Here is a 13,318-nt window from a genome sequence, read left to right on the forward strand (position 1 = left end):
GGGCTGTGTTGTTCTTTCAGACTGGTGGTGTTTTTGCTCTTTTCCATAGGATATTTTTTCAGCCATTGTTCAGGGACCATGTCATTCTGCCTGCTGTACATGTGATAGTTAATTACAGGGCTTAGTTATCGCTTCTGATCACTTCCCCTGAGAATTTATCTATTCTTATGACTCCACTGTCACCAGTAGGGGATGATATTTTAATCTGTATATTCAGCTGAATTCTCTCACAGAAGCATTATTAGTTCCTTTTCTGTACTTGCCTAAGCAGGCAGACTCTCCACGGCCTTAACAAATTCCCCTGAAGAAATAATTCCTTGCCTTGTCTTCTTATCAGTCTTGTCAGTGACCTCATGGGAGTATTAATTACTATTTCATTTTTTTTTTTTATTTTCTAACTTTTTATTTTGACAATTTCAGACTTATAAAAAGTTGCAAAAATAACACGAAGAATTCTTATGTAGACATTCACCCAAATTCCCCGAATGTTAGCATTTTATCCTGTGTGCTTAACTGTACTCTTTACACACACACACACACACACACACACACACACACACACACACACACACACACACACGTATTTACCCCTGGTTAACTACTACTTTAAATCATGGAGGTTTGGTTTTGTTTTTTTTTAAATCTCGACTTTTCCTTCCTCTACCCTTTTCCCTCCTTCATCTGAGTGGCCTATATGGGATAGGAAAAAGGACATGGTATTTGGAATTAAATACTTTGGTTCAAAGGCCCAATTCTGCCACATTTTTAACTAGATGAACTTGGGTACACTGTTCTTTCTGATCTCCAGTATCCTCATATACAAAATGGTGTCTATTATACCAGCTCCACAAAACTGTTGTGAGGGCTAAATGAGCTAATGTATGTCAAAAGTATGCTGTATGAATGCTGGTCAGTCCTTCAGAGAATACTCGTGTATCTAGTACAGTGCCAGGCTTTGTGCTAAGTGCTGGGGATTCAGAAAAAATCAGCATCTATTTCCTATTTGGTCACTTACTGTATTTTGTCAATTGTTCCTTCGAATTATTTTTCACTTTTGATTTTTTTTCCATTTTCTTTGCTTCTACCCTAATCTATAGCATTATTGCCTCATGTGTGAGTCACTGCAACAACCAACAGGTCTCCAAGTTGTTTTTTGGCATTTATGTCACTGACAAACTAATAATTGTCCTGAGGTATGGTACAGTATAGTGGAAAAGATATGGACTTCATAATCAGTAGACCTAGGTTTGCATCTTTGCCCCAGTTCTTACAAATACTGTGACTCTGGACAAGTATCTTTACCACTATTCTAATTTGAACTCGTTCTTTTTTTCTTTTAACAGGTAAATATCAGGGAGTGTTTTGGCTGCTAAGGATATACAGAAAGGGTTAATATGTTCCTTGAACTTGAACAGCATCATGGTCTAGTGGGGGAGACAGATACAGTCATAAGTAACTATGGTGTAACATAGAATTATAAAAGAAAACTAGCTTTGGAGTCAGATATAAAGGGCAGCTTATGTAGTGGTAAAAGCACAGACTTAACTCTAGAATCAGATTGCCTGGGGTCTAATCCTGGCTCTGGCACTTATTAGCTGTATCATCTTGGGCAAATTAATAAACCCCTTAAAGCCTCAGTGTCTTCATCTTCATAGAATGGGGATACTGATAGAACTTACAGAATTTTAATGAGAAGTAAATGAAATTATATATGTAATGTACTTAGCATAGTTTATTGCATATAGCACATAGCATATGTTAACAAATAATGAGCCCAATAATTATGATTATGATATTATTATAGTATAGTGGCTTAAGAGCTTAAAAACACAAGTTTTGGCCTCATTTTTGAGTTGGAGTTCCAGTTTATCAACGTGCTAGCCATGTGTATATGGGGAAGATATTTAACCTAAACCTCAGTTTCCTCATTAAAATGCATATTGTAATGGTGCTTGATTCATAGAATCTAGAAATTGAAAGAGCTCGTGTATCTAAAGAGCTCTGACCCAGGACCTGAGACATAGTGTTTCATGAATGATAACTCTTGTAATTTTTATTCTTGCTCTGCCATCTGCTGGCTGTGTTATCTTTCATAGTAAATTAATCTTTCTGAGCCTTAGTTTACCTACTTTGTTCAAAACAAGGTTGTCTGGAAGATTGCAAGTATATATAAAGTTGCTGGATTGGTGCCTGGTACCACACAACTGTCATTCAGTACATAATAGCTAATAGTTAATGGTGCAGATTAATTACCCAGGTGCTGAGGGTCAAATTAATTCTGCCCTGGAAATTAGGAAAGATATTCACAGAACTGAATGTTGAAGGATGTGTGAGATTTTGCCACATAGAAGGACTAATCTAAAAAAAGGCTCAGAGGTGTGAAAGTGCCTGTTACAGTGCTTAGGAAGTGATGGTAAATAGTAGGTTGCTTTAGGGAACACTCAGTTTAGTGTATCTAGTAGGTAGCATGTTTGGAGGGAGAAAGGAAAAGTGGAAAATGCAGCTAGAAAGGAAGGTTGGAGCCAGTTAGTAAAACGTTTTGAATACCTTACTAAATTGTTTACACTTTATTCTTTAGGTCTCTCTTTTTCCAACTTCTAACAGCAGAGGTAACTAAATTTGCTGTGGGATAGAAAAGGGAATTACTTGAAACCAGTGTTACAAACAGGAATTTCTTGGTAATCTTGTGTTTTATCTTAAAATTCATGTAGTGTTTACCTTTTACATAATATATTTGTTTCAGTACAAAAATATTTTAAGTTATTTACTGGTTGCATAACTTGATTCCCTCTCCCCCAACCTCCCATACTCTCATCCCCTCAAATAAGCTTCTAGTGTGTTTGCTATTCTAAAATGTGCGAAGTTAATACTGTAGCTTTAGTCCCCTGGCACACCTCTGCTAGGAACCCCTTGAATGTGTTCCCAGCATGAGAACTGTGCTTCTAGATGATATGCAGCCTTTGAAATTTTTTTTAGGAGAGTGTTAGGATAAAAGCTATGCAGTGAAGAGCTGGGTTGGTCCAGATTGAGTAGAAACCATTTCAATTAATTAGAAAGAACTTTCCTGTTTGTTCTTCCTAGAAATTGTTTAGTCTTTGAACTGTGTGGATTTCCTTATGATCCGAATGAAATCAGACTTGACCTTCTCTCCCTTCTGCTTTTTTTAGTAGGAACTTTGTTTTTACTTTGCCTAGGGTATGCCTAATTGGTGAAGGGAAAAATCTCTCTGAGCAGGAATTTCCAAGAGATGAATTGTTTAGACACGGAATTCCAGCTTCTGCTTTATCCTTTCTTTGTTAGTCCTCCTGTGCTGCTGCTATGTGTTTAAAAATAAGGGGAATTCCCTGGCAGTCCAGTTGTTAGGACTCGGCACTTTCACTGCCATGGCCCGGGTTCAACCCCTAGTTAGGGAACTAAGATCCTGCAAGCTGCAGCACGGCTTCTACTACTACTACTACTAAAATAGGAAATACTGATCTCTCAATACTTCTGTATTAGCTTAAAGTACTGGAATTTGGAGAGTCACAGATGGCAGTATAGTTTTTGGAGTAGCTCTCAGATAATCTGAGTACAGTTCTAGTCCTGTCCTTGGCTTGATATATAATGTCTCTGTTTTCTTCTTTAAATGGAGATGATTATCCTTGTTCACATCACAGACCTTTGAGTATCAGGTGAGATAACATATTTAGAATTTGTATATAAAGTTGAAAAGGTAGTATATTATGGTGGATAAGGGCATAAGCTCTTGGAGCTACATTTCCTGGGTTTGAATCCTGCCTCTGACCCTTACAAGCTCTGTGTTTCCAGACGCACTGCCATTATTCTAAGTTCTTTGATTCCTGTTTTATCTCATTGAATCCTCACAGCAACTTTATGAAGTAGGTATTATTATTATCTACATTATAAGATGAGAAAACTTAGGAGCAGAAAGGATAGGTAACTTGTGTAATGTCACACAGTTAGTAAATGAAAAGTTGGGATTTGCACTCTAGCTCCAAAGCCCAGGTGGATTAACTATTAGGCACATGTACTTCCCCGTAGAAGAGCAGCTGACTAGAAAAGTCTTATGCTTACTAATAGGAATTAACATAGAGATAAGGGGAAGTTTTCTTTGAAAAGGAAAAATTTGTGGGGTCTAAAAACCTGTTTTTGTTTGTGGACATTTTATCAATTGGAAAAAATTTTTTTAGAATGATTAATTAAATATTATAAATGTCCATATGTTACTACCTGGGTTTGTTCTGTTAAAATGACTTCTAAAAATTATGTACTCAGAAGGTTTAGATGTCTCCCCTCTGATAGTTACCCAACTTTCATTTATTTTCTCTTTTGTAAAATAAATAGATCATTTTGAAACTTACCAACGGAGGTCAAAGGGCATCTTGTTTCATCTGGGTGATGAATTTTAGACATTTAGAAAGATGGTACAATGAAGAGTAGAAAAAGCAGAAAGAATTCATACTTAGAACACAGGAAATAAGACAGAATAGACAAAGTTCTGTGATGCAGAAGTTGAATTTGAAGAATTACTTCCTCTGAACTTTTTCTTATGTGTCCTAGCTACACCTAGCTGCAGAGGATACAGAGATATATAGTCTTTGTTACAAGTGGTCCTGTGCCCAGGTAAAAATAAAAGGTTTTATTAACATGGAAGAAAAGAAGAACAAGTTTTAGGGTTGGCAGCTCACAGTCTCTGCTTCATTGGGCCAACCATTTAACTTTTGTGAAGTCTGTTTCCTCATCTTAAAAAATAATATCTTTGTTGTCCATCTTCCTCAGTTATTACAATATCAAATGTGTCAATGTGAAAGCGCTTTGTAAACTGTAAAGTATGTAACCATTTTAATAACTTAAAAAATTTATTTATTTATTTATTTATTGGCTGCATTGGGCCTTCGTTGCTGCACGCGGGCTTTCTCTAGTTGTGGCGAGCGGGGGCTTCTCTTTCTTGCGGTGCACAGGCTTCTCATTGCAGTGGCTTCTCTTGTTGGGGACCATAGGCTCTAGGCATGCGGGCTTCAGTAATTGTGGCACATGGGCTCAGTAGTCATGGCACACAAGCTCTAGAGCACAGGCTCAGTAGTTGTGGCTCACGGACTTAGTTGCTCCGCAGAATGTGGGATCTTCCCGGGCCAAGGATCGAGCCCATGTCCCCTGCTTGGCAGGTGGTGGATTCTTAACCACTGCGCCACCAGGGAAGTCCCAATGCTATTTTAAATGGAATTGTTTCCTTAATTTCATTTTCATATTTTTCATTGTAAGTGAATAGAAATATAGGTATTTTTATATATTGATCTTATATTCCTATAACCATGATGAACTTGTTTTTGGTTTTTCTTTTTCAGATCTGATAGTTTTTTTGGTGTGAATTCCTTAGGATTTTCTTTTGCAAAATTATGTTACCTGCAAATAGAGACAGTTTTACTTTTCCTTTCCAATCTGTATGCTTTTTATTTCTTTCTTTCTTTTTCTTTCTTTTTGGTTTTCTTTTTCTTTTTTTTTGCCTAATTCTAGGACCTTTAGTACAATGTTGAATTGAAGTGGTGAGAGCAGATTTCTTTGTCTTATTCCTGATTTTAGGGGGAAAGTATTCAGACTTTCAACATTAAGTATGATACTAATTGGGTTTTTCATGGATGACCTTTATCAGGTTGAGGAAGTTCTATAAACTATGTATTTTTTAAAACTTTTAAAAAAACTTTTGTTTATTTATTTATTTATTTTGTTGCTCCAGGTCTTAGTTGTGGCTCGTGGGCTCCTTAGTTGCAGCTCACAGGCTCCTTAGTTGCAGCTTGCTGGCTCCTTAGTAGCTGCTCCAGGGCTCCTTGGTTGTGGCTCGCCAGCTCCTCAGTTGTGGCAGGCGAGCTTCTTAGTTGCGGCTCATGGGCTCCTTAGTTGTGGCATGTGAACTCTTAGTTGCGACATGAATGTGGGATCTAGTTCCCTGACCAGGGATCGAACCCAGGCCCTCTGCATTGGGAGTGCGGAGTCTTACCCACTGGACCACCAGGGAAGGCCCAAAACTTACTTTTTATTATAAGTATTTTTCTATTGATTAATGTATCTTTGAACTATAATTTTTAATGGCTGCATATTATTCAGCCATTAAAATGTCACATGTGTAGTATAATATGATTAAGAGTTGTGTTCCTGAGTCAGATTTTAATTTGAAGCTACACTTTGTCACTTACTGTGTGTAGAATACTGAGAAAGATGTTAGTTTTCTGAGCCAGTTTTCAGTTATGCAAAAATGAAGATAATCCTTCACTGCTTTGTAAAGTAGGGGTGAGGAATAAATGAAATAATGGATAATCATGTTAAACACTCAGCAGAGTCATATAGAAAGCACCTAACGGATGGTAGCTACTATAATTATATTTTAGTTATATTATTGTTGTTGGGGACACTTAGAGTGTTTATTTCTGTAATTAAAACCCTTATACTTAATCTTTTTGCTTATTTGATTAGTTCTTTATTCCTCAGATTGGAATAACTGTGTTAACCTTTTTCTTTTTTGAGGATAACACCTATAGCACATTCTTTTACCCAAATAAACTGATCATATTTGAACTATTAGGTTGGGATAGGAATTTTGTGGGAGATTAAGTTGGAAAGTAAATTGGGGCTAGATTTTGGAGGGACTCAGGCATCATCATTCTAACAATCTAAGAATTCTGTCTTTTGTCTTCAGCCCCATGAAGTCCATTGACATTTTGAGCAGTAGAGGGTAATTTAGGGCTGGTAATTTAGGAAGATTAATCTGCTGTGCCTCTGAGGTCTTCCCTGACCATCCTGGACTGATTAGGGTACTCTGCTATGTGCTTATGTGACTACCCAATATATCCTCTATATTTAGTATTTAATAGATTTTATGTAAATATTTGTTTAAATGTTTCTCTTTTCCTGCTTCTTGAGAACATAGACCACATGTTGTATTCCCACTGCCTAACATGGTATCTAGCACAAGGTAGACATTTGAATAAAAGTACTTGCTGAACAAGGAAATGAATATTTTGTTCTCCACTTCTCTGGAAACTAACTTGTTGGCTTTTGTTTTCCCTTTGTTTCTTGCTGGGATCCAAGGAGGAGGCATCTCCTTATTCCTTACTTGATATCTGCTTGAATTTCCTGACTACTCACCTTGAGAAGTTCTGCTCAGCAAGGCAAGATGGAACACTGTGTCTGCAGGAACCTGGAGTATTCCCACAGGAGGTGGCTGATCGGCTGCTTCAGACCATGGCTTTTCATGGTAAGAAATGAAATAAACAGAGGAAACAGAAATTGTGTGCTGTTAATTGGCATTGGATTTTGAAATTCTACTGTGGCCATTTAATGATTTTTGTGGAAATAACAGAAAATCCTAATTCTAGGAAAAGGAATTCATTTATTTTTGCCAATCCTGCCACTTTATAATTTGTGATAAGCATTTTTCTTTTCTAATGTGGCAAATCATTTTTTTGTTTGTTTCTTCTATTTTGTTGTTTTGAGAAGCCATTCTCAGGGCAAAAATAACTTCTCTTCCAAAATAGCAGTTTAGAAGTCTGCTGGTCTAAAACACCTTACATTACCATTTGGCAGCAGGAAAATCAATAAATAAATACTACTATGGAAAAACTAGTTTCTGCTTTTGACCTTTGAAATGGGAATCATAGCTAATTTATTACTTCTCTTTTCAAAAACAAATTCTGAAAATAAATTATGAAAGATTTATCTGTGAAATTCTGGTTATGTATATTGATAATTTTTGTTACCTCTATATAAATTTTAAGCTGAAAGAGATATAATGCCTTTATATATTTAGGGTGTATAAACTCTTACAAGTAAGAAACACAATTTTCCCACAACTATAAAATAGAATGAAAATGTGGCAGTAATGATAATTATCATTTATTGATTGCCTCTTGCATGTAATAATGGCAGGTATTTTATATGCTTTTCTTGAATTTGACTTTTCTCAAAAACCTATAACGTAGCTATTTTTATCCAATTTATTTACAGGTAAGGAAACTGAGGTTCAGAGATGTAACTTGTTAAGAGTCACAGTGTTAATCAATGTCGTGGTTCAAATGCAGATCTGTTTGATCCTAAATCTATGCTCTTTTCACTGCCACACAACCTTCCTACACCTACATTAGAGGTATTCCTGCTCCTAGATGCCTGATGACAGTATACACTTTTGTTGTGACTTTAAATATGTATATACACACAGACACATACACATCTATTGGGTTGGCCAAAACATCTTACGGAAAAACCCGAACGAACTTTTTGGACAATCCAATAACAGAAATATATTTATAAATATTATATTTTATTAAATATTAAATATAAGTATATAAATTTATTATGTATACTTAAAGTCACAGCAAAAGTGTATACCATTATCTGGCGCATATATATATAGAGAGAGAGAGAGAGAGGGAGGGAGGGAGGGAGGGAAGGAAGGAGGAGAGCGAACACAAATGCAGATAATGCATTCCAAGGAAAGGTGGGAGAAATAAGGCTGTAATTGAGGTATTTTGGAGTAATTTAGGGAAGAAGAAGACATCTACATTCCTTGGTTTTCACTAAGCTGCTCAAGTCTGTAGTGTCTTTGAATTCTTCCAACCTGCCAAAGGAACTAGGGTAAATTTCAATAGATATTATCCATGTTAAAGTTAAAGGTCCCTTACAAAGCTGCACAACAGTTTAAGAGATCATGCCAGTGTTAACATTTCTTTCTGGTCTCAATTTAATGATTACACTTACCAAGCTCAATTTAAATATTTATATATATAACTAGTCTTGTCAATCAAAAGAATAAATGTTAACTGAAGTTTTAACTTTGCCAGATTCCTTTTGAAATATGACTACTATTGGTTAATAATAGCAGCTAACATTTATTGAATGCTTATTATATACCAGGGACTGTGGCAAATGCTTTATATGGATAAAATAATGAAAGTAGTTTTTAAGTAAATGTAACTAAATAATTGTCCTCCAGAGTAATGTCTTGGGGAGGTTATATGCTTGATCAAAATGTGTTTTCTACCTCTTTTTTTCAAACTGCCTTCAGATGAGGAAAGTGAGAGTCAGAGAAACAATGTGCTGCCCCCATTTGTGTTTCCCCAATGTGATTACCTGCCTTTTTCACCAAAAAGTGTTCTGAATTATTTAATCTCTTTGTAAAAATCATATCCACCTTCAGTCAGGAGTGGATACTGCTAATATGCAAAAGAACAAATTTTTGTCACAATTTAAGAAAGTTGTTTGATAAATGTGTGTGTGTTTGAAAATTTTCATAATAAAATGGGAAAAAAGTTCTGTGAATTTCTTTTTTCTTTTTTTTTGCTGTGCCACGCGGCTTGTGGGATCCTAGTTTCCTGACCAGGGATCAAACCCAGGCCCCCTGCAGTGAGAGCGTGGAGTCCTAACCACTGGACTGCCAGGGAATTCCCTATGAATGCTTTTAAAATTGATAATATATTTTTTCTAATAGCATAATGATTTTAAATAATAATTTATTTACATTAAAAATTTTTTACTTATTTACCTGATTCAAAGGATTAATGATATTGGTGGCAATCCTTATTAAAATAAGACTGATACTAAAGAGTTTTACTTATTTGGTTCTGTGATTCTCTTGTCATAATCTTTGTTCATTGTGTCTGTTGTCTCAAAGCTAAAAATCTTCCAGGAAATGTGTGGATAAAAGCTAGGAATCAGAATAAGAATTTTACCACCTAATGATAATGCTACTTAGCTATTATGAATATAATATCTAACTATTAGCTATTATGAATATAATATCTATTAGCTATTGTGAATATAATATCTAATATTATGAATATTATAATGCTGTAATCATCCATGTACAGATCTTATGTGAACATAAGTTTTAATTTCTTTGGGATAAATATCCAGGAGTGCTACTGTTGGGTTCTATGGTAGTTGCATGTTTAGGTTTTAAAAAACTGCCAAACTGTTTCCAAAGTGGCTTTGCCATTTTACACTCCTACCAATATAAGACTGACCCAGTTTCTCTGCATTTTGCCAGCATTTGGTGTTATTACTATTTTTTATTTCAGTCATTTTGATAGGTATGTAGCCATTATTTCTTCAAATACTTTTTCAACCCTACCCTATTTCTCCTCTCTTTCTGGGACAAATAGCTCTGTTCAATTTTTTTTTTTTAGTCTATTTTTTTTTCTTGTTCTTTAGGTTTGGATAATTTCTATTTTTTTATCTTTTAGTTCACTGATTCTTTCCTCTGTTCCTTCTGTTCTGTTGTTTAGCCCAACCATTACTGTATTTTTCAATTCTAAAATTTTCCTTTGTTTATTTTATTTATTTATTTTTGGCTGCATTGGGTCTTTGTTGCTGCACGTGGGCTTTCTCTAGTTGCGGTGAGTGGGGGCCACTGTTAGTTGCGGTGCGTGGGCTTCTCATTGCAGTGGCTTCTCTTTGTTGCAGAGCACGGGCTCTGGGCACACGGGCTTCAGTAGTTGTGGCATGCGGGCTCAGTAGTTGCGGCTCATGGGCTCTAGAGTGCAGGCTCAGTAGTTGTGGCACAAGGGCTTACTTGCTCCGCTGCACGTGGGATCTTCCCAGACTAGGGCTCAAACCCATGTCCCCTGCATTGACATGCGGATTCTTAACCACTGCACCACCAGGGAAGCCCTCCCTTTGGTTCTTTATATCTTCTATTTCTTTTTTGAGGCTTTTTGTTTTCCATTTGTTTCAAGCATGTTTGTAATTGTACACTTTAGCATTTTTCTGATGGCTCCTTTAAGATCTTCATAAAATAATTTTAACATTTGTGTTATTTCAGCGTTGACATCTATAGATTGTCTTTTTTCAGTTTGAGATCTTACTGGTCCTTTGTATGATGAGTGAATTTTTATTGAAATCGGGACATTTTGGGTATTATGTTATGAGACTACTGTTTTAGTCTGTGTCTCTGACACCACTTTAGCAGTGGAAGGTGGAGGCACTGCCTTGTTATTGCCGGATTGGGATAATGTTCTGGTTCCCCGCTTGACTTCTGTTGACACCCAAGACTTGGGGCTCCACATTATTGCTGTGCAGGGGATTGGCGTTCTGTTTCCCCACTAGGTGTCTACTGATACTGCCCTAGCTGAGGGAGGTATGAGTACCTCATTTCTCTTCTTCAGTTGGCCTCCACTGACAGCATGTTGGGGTGAGGTGACCTCATTGCTTACTGTTGGGCAGTGATGAAGTCTTGACTCTCTACTAGGCTTCCTTTGACACCACTCCAGCATGGAGGGGGAGGAGCACCTCATTACTGCCAGATGGACATGAAAGTCCTGGCTCCCTACTCAGCCTTCTGTAACACCTCCCTGTGGGGAGACTGGGGCAACTAGTTACAGCAAGATTGAAAGTCTAGGTTCCCCTCTTGGCATTTGCTGGTGTGGGTGAGGGTGTGGCCACAGTTTTTTCTTTGGTGTTTGACTGAAGTAAAGTAGTTACTGTCTAAAAGTTGCCCGCCTTGCTAGGCTGCCCCATTCCTGATACTTTGGCTAGAGTGAGCAGATTTTGGGGGGGAGCTACTTTTGTGTGTGCTTGTTGGTATTTCCCAATTGCCCACTTCTTTGACTTTAAGCCTGGGATGTATGGTGCAAGGAAAAAACCCAGTATCCAACGTATTGTTCTTTGTGTCCCAAGACCCCTAGCTGGTCTGGTTTCTTCTCTTCACCTTTCAGAGTGATCTAGCCTCATTTCTTGTCTCTTCCCACTTCCATACTTAAATTTCCAGAAATGTACCATGTTCTCACTCATATCTAGGTTTTCCCCTATATTCTTTTTCCTCTCTTTACCAGGGAGACACCTTATAGCTCTAGCTGTTTCTTATGTTCAAGCAGTGTAGAGCTACTTGTTGTTTTCTAACTGTGTGCTGGGCTTTCACATCTCTAAGGCTGGGTTTTTTTTCCCATTTTTTAAATTGAGATATAATTGACACGTAACATTATATTAGTTTCAGGTGTACAGCATAATGATTTGCCATAGGTATTCTAAGGCTTTGTTGATGCTGTTTATTCTTCCTTTAATTCCCCTCACCTTCTTTCTCCGTCTTTGAACTTTTCCTTCATCTTTGAAGGACTTTCTCAAAGATCACCTTTTCCATGAAAAGATCTTTTTCAGATTCCAGGCATCATGGATTATTTCCTTTTCTTTGCTTTCATGATACTTTGTACTTGGCTCTGGTATACCATTGGCTAGATCTAGGCACATAGCCCCATCTAAGTCCAAGGGTAGGTTGGGAAACGTAGTTGTCCATGTGTCCAGTAAGGGGAGGAGAACCAGATGTTAGTAAATATCAATAGTGTCTACCACAGTCCTGATTCTGCCATGTGCTATTTCTGTGCTCTTGTAAGGCCACTTTTTTGAACCCCAGTTTACTCATCTATAAATTGTAGATAATCATATTCTTACCTCACTGAATTGTTATGTCAATTAAATGAAATATTGTTACATGGGAGTGCTTTGGAAATTTTAGCTATCCTTTAACCGTTTTTTGAAGTTAAAATGCTGCTTGTTTTTTCCTAGGTCTCCTGAATGATGCAACTGTAGGTATTTTTAGGGGCAACCAGATGCGCTTAAAACGAGCTTGCATTCGCAAAGCCAAGATCTCTGCCGTTGCGTTCCGGAAAGCCTTCTGCCACCACAAGTTAGTGGAACTTGATGCCACAGGTGTGAATGCTGATATCACAATTACAGACATTATCAGTGGGCTTGGCAGTAACAAATGGATCCAGCAAAATCTCCAGTGCCTAGTGCTGAACTCATTAACTCTCTCACTCGAAGATCCTTATGAGCGGTGCTTTAGCCGGCTTTCTGGCCTTCGAGCATTAAGCATCACCAACGTTCTCTTTTATAATGAAGACCTGGCTGAAGTTGCCTCATTGCCAAGATTAGAGAGCCTGGATATTTCTAACACCTCGATCACAGACATCACGGCTCTGCTGGCCTGCAAAGACCGACTCAAGTCTCTAACCATGCATCACTTGAAATGTTTAAAAATGACAACTACCCAGATACTGGATGTTGTTCGGGAACTAAGACATCTGAATCATCTTGATATTTCAGATGATAAACAGTTTACATCAGACATAGCTCTTCGATTACTAGAACAAAAGGACATCCTGCCCAACCTCGTCTCCCTGGATGTCTCTGGGAGGAAGCATGTGACAGATAAAGCTGTTGAAGCCTTTATACAACAACGGCCCAGCATGCAGTTTGTAGGTTTGCTGGCCACTGATGCTGGCTACTCTGAATTCCTCACAGGCGAAGGACATTTGAAGGTTAGACTTTAAAAATA

At 37.4% G+C, this 13,318-nt stretch overlaps 1 protein-coding gene across 1 annotated transcript in view; it reads left to right on the top strand.

Moving 5' to 3' along the window:
• Positions 1-13,318, top strand: part of ZYG11B (zyg-11 family member B, cell cycle regulator) — a 75,598-nt gene that overhangs the window by 15,132 nt on the left and 47,148 nt on the right. Inside the window, exons 2-3 of the mRNA XM_036858969.1 lie at positions 7,084-7,249; positions 12,547-13,301. Coding sequence (XP_036714864.1) covers positions 7,084-7,249; positions 12,547-13,301 — 921 coding nt within the window. The remainder of the gene's footprint in view (positions 1-7,083; positions 7,250-12,546; positions 13,302-13,318) is intronic.

This window comes from Balaenoptera musculus, chromosome 1 (assembly GCF_009873245.2).
Source record: "Balaenoptera musculus isolate JJ_BM4_2016_0621 chromosome 1, mBalMus1.pri.v3, whole genome shotgun sequence".
Taxonomy (NCBI): domain Eukaryota; kingdom Metazoa; phylum Chordata; class Mammalia; order Artiodactyla; family Balaenopteridae; genus Balaenoptera; species Balaenoptera musculus.